Source organism: Alnus glutinosa, chromosome 2 (genome assembly GCF_958979055.1).
Source record: "Alnus glutinosa chromosome 2, dhAlnGlut1.1, whole genome shotgun sequence".
In the NCBI taxonomy this organism is placed as follows: Eukaryota; Viridiplantae; Streptophyta; class Magnoliopsida; order Fagales; family Betulaceae; genus Alnus; species Alnus glutinosa.
This window is the reverse complement of record NC_084887.1, coordinates 28,030,137-28,037,926: the sequence shown is the minus strand read 5'-3', so window position 1 is coordinate 28,037,926 and position 7,790 is coordinate 28,030,137. Positions and strand designations below refer to the sequence as shown.

The 7,790-nt window shown below is 35.4% G+C and overlaps 1 protein-coding gene across 1 annotated transcript; it reads left to right on the top strand.

The window, feature by feature from the left end:
- The first annotated feature begins 4,103 nt into the window (after positions 1-4,103).
- LOC133860448 (receptor-like protein EIX2) lies at positions 4,104-7,142 on the top strand. The gene has a single exon (XM_062296054.1). It carries the CDS (start codon positions 4,104-4,106, stop codon positions 7,140-7,142), a length of 3,039 nt encoding a protein of 1,012 aa, XP_062152038.1.
- Positions 7,143-7,790: the final 648 nt, after the last annotated feature.

Sequence of the window (7,790 nt, the reverse complement as noted above, 5' to 3'; positions counted from 1 at the left end):
TGTCTTGTCTTCCTATTTATCATCGAGTCGACCTTTATGCATTGACTTCACTTGTTCAAGTCATACATTCAAAGGCACGTGGAATTTGTCATATCAAATTCATTGGTGAACCATTTTTTTTTTTTTTTTATTATTGTAAGTATTGGTGAACCATTTAGTACTGCAGAGTCACGTATTTGTCTTTCTATTTAGCATCGAGACATCGACTTGAAGAACCTTTTCTGTCTTCTACGTCAGGAGGAATATTCCTCACCTCAATTATTTGGCTCATATATGGACTGTGCTCTCACCTTTTGAAGTTAACAACTCATATTCGCAATATTTTCTTTTCGTTGCACAATGGCAACGGTTATGGATAGGAAGACCAGCTGGTGAGAAATTCAAAACTGTGCCATTTGTGAAACATATATGTGAGACCTAATCTTCTGACACGTGTTAATAGATTAGTCTTATGTTTTACTATATCTTCTTCAGCCACAACTTTAATGGATGTAGACCTATTCCTGTCCTGAATCGTTTTTACTCATCGAATTAGAAGAAGAAGAAAAAAAAGGATTCTTCTTCAACTAAAAACAAGTAATGTTAGCTGGACCGCCTTCAGTTTGTTCATCGAAGCATAATTTCTTGACCCCCCTCCCCACTTTTCCATTTATGCATTGACTTCATTTTTGCAGGTCATGAACATATTGTTTATCCATAGCAACTACCATTAGTGTTTACTCATTCTCATGGAAATCGAAAAACCCTTATCCGCAGAAAAAGAGAAAGAGATGAAGCCCTCCTGACTTTCAAACACGTACGGCATCATAGATAAAAATCAACTCTCCTATTGGACTGGTACTGAAGAGTGTTGTATGTGATATGAAATTGGCTGTGACATATTATCCAGATCCATAAAAATTTTAATTTGAAGGGCCAAAATTGGGTGAACTAATAAGTGATTATTTACTGAAATTGTAACGTCGATCTTAAATAGTTGGACCTAAGTTTAAATGGTTTCAAAAGATAATCACTTTCCAAGTCATACGTACATACAACTCCATGTGAGGTGGAGAGGATTCTTGTCCCAATTCCGAACACTTTCAACAGAGGCGGCTACTGATTAAGAGAACTTAGAAGAGGTCAAGTCTTGGCCGTTTGTGCTTATTTCTCCCATAGAATTCAAAACAAATATTTTATTGACTTCACTTTTCCAAGTCATGCATAAGAAAGTCACGGTTTACACCAATATTATTGGGTAACGGATGTTAGTGGGGCCAGGGTCACTTAAAGACATGCTTTTATGCATCGAGACTTTTACACGCATTGACTTCACTTTTCCAAGTCAAGCATAACAAAGTCGGTTAGATAGAAGTAAAAAGAAAACTGAATAACGATTCATCTTCGTACGGTGCTTGACAAATTTGCATTTTTTAATAAATTATTTGTCTTTACCAGAAATAGTATGCAAAAAATTTTAGTAAATATTTCTCCAAAATACAATGGAACCCAAAAAACTTTTATTGTTTAGTTGTGTTTTACACAAATGAAAACTAAACCCGAATACCCTTAGATTTTTTTATTATAGCAATGGACAAAGAGTCAAAATTTAAAGTGTAGAAGATATTAGAAACGATAATAAAAGATAAGAGAAAATTGTTCTGTATATTTAATAACTGGACTGCAGTTACTTCTATATTGTGTTGAATATTAGTTATTTAATAACTTCTAATCCAACCATCATAAACTGTTAATTTAACAGTCATAAACTGCTATTTTAACTGATACTTAATTCTGACCATTAGATCAAATAACTATCAATGATTATTTAATAATAATCATTATATCATAATTATTTAATCTCAACCATTAGATCAAAGTTGATATGACCTTACAATTTACTTTAGTGATGGTCCAGTATATCCAACTATTGAATCTACCTAAGAAGCATCCTACAGTTTAGATCAAATCACCAGATTGAATGATCCTGACCGTCTAAAATTTAATGGTCATGATTAGATCGCTCCGAGTTTCAATGCTTCATGTCCAGTGCGCCATTAATTAAGGCGCCACTAGGGCCTTACAGCCTACTACCACACGCGTGTGGGCGTCTGGTGCTTCGTATCGTACTAAATTATAGACATAAGTGCATACATCCAAGCTTAACTTTAAATGTTTAAAGTGTAGTTGGCTTTAAAAATGTCAGGTTAGCACATAAGGATGTTAGGAGGACCGTAGTAGATGCTATAGCATTTCTCATGCATAAAGTCACTTGAAATGCGTGTGAGAGGAATGATTTTAATACCTTGAATAGTGAGTTGTTAGAAAATAATGAAAGTGTATAAGAATATAATAATTCAAATTTGAATAAGACTTGAATAGGTAAATAAATAGAAAACACTGGAAACTTATAAATATGAGAAATGTTACATATACTTAAATTTTTACAAATGAAGCCTTACTAAGATGGTGTAGAACTTATTCATTGGTACCCGTAGCATTTATTTTTATTATTTGTTTTGATCATCTACAATAAATAAGTTCTATATCAGTTAGTAAGGCTCCATTTATAAAAGTTTAAGTACATGTAACATTTCTTAAGATGATAGGAGTTTATAATTGAATTGAATAAAATATTTTGAAAACTTTCCATCTTCTTAGCATTTTTTTTTTCCTCGTTTCATTTTGAACGTTGGAGTACTTGTGTAGCATAATTTTTATCTTTTTAATGTTTGAAATAAATTATAAATTATATATTATTAGCATTGAACGTTAAAGCAATTCATGTCTTTTGCAAATGATCTAATTGGCAGTTGAGATCATAATTTATTGTTGTCATTTAAATTCTGATTGGAATTTTGACTTTTCAATGCTCATCACAATTCCCAAAAAACTCTACCCACAACATATTGAATATTATTGCTATTTTCATTTTGTCTATTATTTCCAATAATAGAACATTTACCATCGAGTCGACTGCAATGGACTTCACTTTTCCAAGTCATGCTTACAAAGCCGAGTAATGATTTACCACCATCCAAAGATACCACTTTTTATCACCTTATTTATGTGGTAGGGTGGTCCCCTACTTAAAAATAAACAAATAAAACTCAAAAGGTAGTGAGAGACCACCTTGCCACATAGACAATGTGGTGAAAAGTGGTATTTTTAAGTGGTGGTGAATCATTACTCTACATAGCTACGGTTACACGAATACATGTGGCAGACAGCTGGCCAAGTTATTATGATTGGTGAAGCATGTACTACGTACTCTTCAGGCCTTCAGATTAGAGGCATCTTATAAAATTGTTTTTATGGTACATAGTAATAGAATATAACTACTCTTTATTTACAAGCTAAATTAGGAACCGCTAAACTAATTTTCTTAATTTTTCCTTCAGTCAAGGAATAAAAATTAATTCTGATTTTGCCTATTATTGCTCATTATTGATATTTTTTTTTTTTGGTTTAAAAAATGTTTCTTCTGCAAATAAAAAAAGTAGTGTTAGATGGACCTACTTCACTTTCTTCATCGAAGCATCATTTCTTGACCACAAATCCTCTTAACCCCCTCTCCAATTTTCCCTTCTTTATTATTATTATTATTTTTTGTAACCTTTATGCAATGAACATCATGTACGTCATTGCTTAAATCAGTGGAGATTCCTAGTGGCAAGCCCACCAAGTTTAATGATGGATATTGATTGGTTCAGTCTGTTTGGAAATTGAGACCTCCAAGTCCAAAGACTTCAACAGAGGCGGCTACCTCTTGATATATATTATTGGTTGAAGCATGGACTGCAGAGTCTCTCGTATTTGTCTTGTCTTCCTATTTATCATCGACTCGACCTTTATGCATTGACTTCACTTGTTCAAGTCATGCATTCAAAGGCATGTGGAATTTGTCATATTAGATTCATTGGTGAACCATTTAGTACTGCAGAGTCTCGTATTTTTGTCTTTCTATTTAGCATCGAGACATCGACTTGAAGAAACTTTTCTGTCTTCTACGTCAGGAGGAATATTCCTCACCTCAATTACTTAAAAGGGTCTCATATATGTACTGTGCTCTCACCTTTTGAAGATAACAACTCATTTTCGCAATATTTTCTTTTCGTTGTACAATGGCAACGGTTATGGACAGGAAGACCAATTTTGTGGTGGTCCTTGTGCATTGCTATCTTTCCTTCGCTACTATCATATGCATGTTTACATATGCTCGTGGAAATCCAAATGTGCTTTGCAGAGAAAGAGAAAGAGAAGCCCTCCTCACCTTCAAACAAGGTATCATAGACCGTTCGAACCAGCTCTCATCTTGGATTGGCCACGAGTGTTGTGTGTGGAAAGGAATTGGTTGTGACAACATAACTGGGCATGTCATCCATCTAAATCTTAGAAATCCATATGATAGTGGTACTGCACATGAAGCTTTTAGCCAGTCACAGTTGGGTGGGGTGATAAGTGATTCTCTCTTGGAATTAAAGCATCTTCGCTATCTGGACCTAAGTGAGAATCATTTTGCAGATTCCCATATTCCAAGCTTCTTTGGTTACCTTGGGAATTTAAGATATCTAAGTTTATCTTGTGCGGGTTTCGTGGGTACAATTCCTCATCAGCTGGCAAATCTCTCCAACTTGCATTATCTTGGCATTCAAGGTTCCCTCCTGCACGTTGATAACCTTGAATGGTTATCTCATCTTTCTTTGTTGGAATTCCTCGACATGAGTTTCGTCAATCTTAGTAAAGCATCTAACTGGTTACAGGTGATGAACTTGCTCCCTTCTCTATCACAATTACTCTTGTCTAGTTGTGAACTTGATAAGTATGATCCTATTCCTTATGTTAATTTTTCATCTCTCTCTGTGCTTGATCTTTCAGTCAATCACAACCTCTCTTCCACAATACTTAACTTGTTATGCAATATAAGTACTCTTGAAAGACTTGAGTTTGCATATAATAACATTCAAGGTGTACTTCCTAGTGCCATTGGATCCCTTTCCCAACTGATATCTCTTGACCTCTCAAACAATGGCCTTGAAGGAAAATTACCAAGATCCTTGGGAAATTTGTGTAATCTGCAAAATTTGGATTTATCTCACAACAAACTTGGGGGAGGTGTGTATGAACTCTTGGGAAATTCTTCCCTTTCCCAACTGATATATCTTGACCTGTCAAACAATGGCCTTGAAGGAAAATTGCCAAGATCCTTGGGAAATTTGTGTAATCTGCAACATTTGGATTTATCTCACAACAAACTTGGGGGAGGTGTGTATGAACTCTTGGGAAATTCTTCTGCATGCACAGTAAAAAATATGGAGTTTTTAGATTTGTCTTGGAATCGACTTTTAGATACTTTCCCTAATCAATTGGGAAAGAATAAAAAACTGTCTCTTCTTTTTCTTGACTCCAACATGCTTTCTGGTCCGATTCCCGTGTCTATAGAAAATCTATCTTCATTGAGGATACTTTCTGTCTCTCACAATAAATTTAATGGAACAATTCCTGTAAGTCTTGGACATCTTTCAAATCTTGAAGAGTTATACATCTCTGACAATTTTTTAGAGAGTTTTGTTTCTGACGTGCATTTTTCCAACCTAACAAATTTGAAAATACTTGAAGCCTCTTCAAACTTGTTGACTTTGCAAGTAAGTTTTAATTGGGTTCCTCCTTTTCAACTTCAAATTTTAGAGATGGAATCATGGACACTAGGGTCACGATTTCCTGCATGGCTTCAATCACAAAAAGATCTTCAAGTTTTAAATTTGTCTAATACAAGCATTTCAGGTGTTATCCCTTCTTGGTTTTGGAGCCTCTGTTCCCAATTTCTTGTTCTGGATCTTTCTCATAACCAAATTCGTGGCAGTATTCCAAGTTTATCTTGTGGAGGATCAATCTTTCTTGGTTCAAACAACTTCTTTGGCCCTCTCCCCCATATCTCTTCTAGCATTCAGGGTTTAGATCTTTCCAATAACTCATTTCGTGGATCTCTTTCTCCCTTCGTTTGTGAACAGAATGATATAATGAGAGATCTGTATTTTCTTGATCTTTCAAAAAATCTTTTGTCTGGAGAAGTTCCTGACTGTTGGATGAACTATTCTCTATTAATGGTGTTAAACTTGGGGAGCAATAATCTAACAGGAAATATACCGAGTTCCTTGGGTTCTCTCTCTATGCTTGAGTTTCTAACCTTGAACAAAAACAATCTGTTTGGACATTTGCCATTGTCCCTACAAAATTGCACACTCCTAAAGATTGTAGATCTAAGAGAGAATCATTTGTCTGGTAGCTTGTCCATTTGGTCGGGAAATAGTTCAGCCAATCTGAGGGTTCTCGTGCTTCGCTCAAACAAGTTTTATGGCAGTATCCCTCATGAGTTCTGTCACCTTAAATCGCTTCAAATCATGGATCTGGCACAAAACAAATTCACAGGACCCATTCCACGATGCTTTGGTAATTTGAGCGCCATGGTGGGACAAAACCTTGATATTATCGATAAGGGCAATTTTTCCTTAAAAGAGGCACTATATGGAGAACCAGTATTGTTGGTAACAAAGGGAACAGAGAATGAGTATAGAGATATACTTGCTCTCGTCACAAGCATGGACCTCTCGAGCAACAATTTGATTGGAGAAATCCCGGATGAACTCACAAGTCTTTACGGCCTACGATTTTTGAATTTGTCCAATAATCAACTTCATGGAAAGATTCCTGAGAAGATCAATGCCATGAAATTATTGGAGTCTCTCGATGTCTCGATGAATCAACTCACAGGTGCAATACCTCAAAGCATGGCAAGTTTAACATTCTTGAGTCATCTAAACTTATCATACAACAACTTCTCTGGTAGAATTCCCTCCGGCACACAGCTTCAGAGCTTTAGTGCACTCTGTTTCATTGGGAACAACCATGATCTTTGTGGACCTCCACTTACTTCTAGATGCGTTGGAGATGGCCCATCCCTTGAGACAACACCAAATGCTGACGATGAAGGCAGAGAGGACAGTGGCTGGATCGACTTGAAGGGGTTTTATATTAGCATGCCATTTGGATTTGTAGTGGGGTTTTGGGCTGTCTTTGGTCCATTAGCATTCAACAAGGCTTGGAGATGGGCTTTCTTTAAGTTTTTGGATGACATGAAGTATAAATTCCTCAACGGTGTTTGAAATAGTGAAAAAATGGCAAGACCATGCCCTCGAATGTTGGACAAAGAGAATTGTTGTTTTTATTCAATAAAGCATTGTTATCCTTTGGTTGTACTTTCTATTTTATGTAAAACTCTTGTACTGTTTCAATATTACACTGCTTTGTTAGAATGTTCTCACTCTTGATAGAGGCATTTTCTATTCCTTTTCTGTAGAATTCTTGTTGTGGTCTAATATTGTACAAAGAGAACTTTATATTTTTGGAGATACCTTTATCTCCTTTTGCCAACCTGAGGAGATATAGCCGCAAGGGTATACATGTACATGTGGGCGGATATTAACCGTCCGCATCCGTACATTTGAATGCGGATAGCAAAAATCACTATCCGCAAGTACGGATGCAGATAACAGTTTTAAGGTATGTGAATGCGGATAATAACCGTATCCGCATACTCCTTATATATATACATATATATTCCACTTATATATAAAGGTGTAATATTTAGACAATTTATATATATATATATATATATATATATTTTTTTTTTTTATTTATTTTTTTTTTTATGTTTGCGGGCTTTATTGTTATGCTCATTGAATCATGGATAATAAAACGTAGGGGGGTTTCTTGTGAGCATTAATTACCAGAGGTTGTATCCATCTCATTTT

Coding starts and splice junctions, on each gene's coding strand:
- LOC133860448 (XM_062296054.1), top strand. CDS start 4,104: ATGGCAACGGTTATGGACAGGAAGACCAATTTTGTGGTGGTCCTTGTG.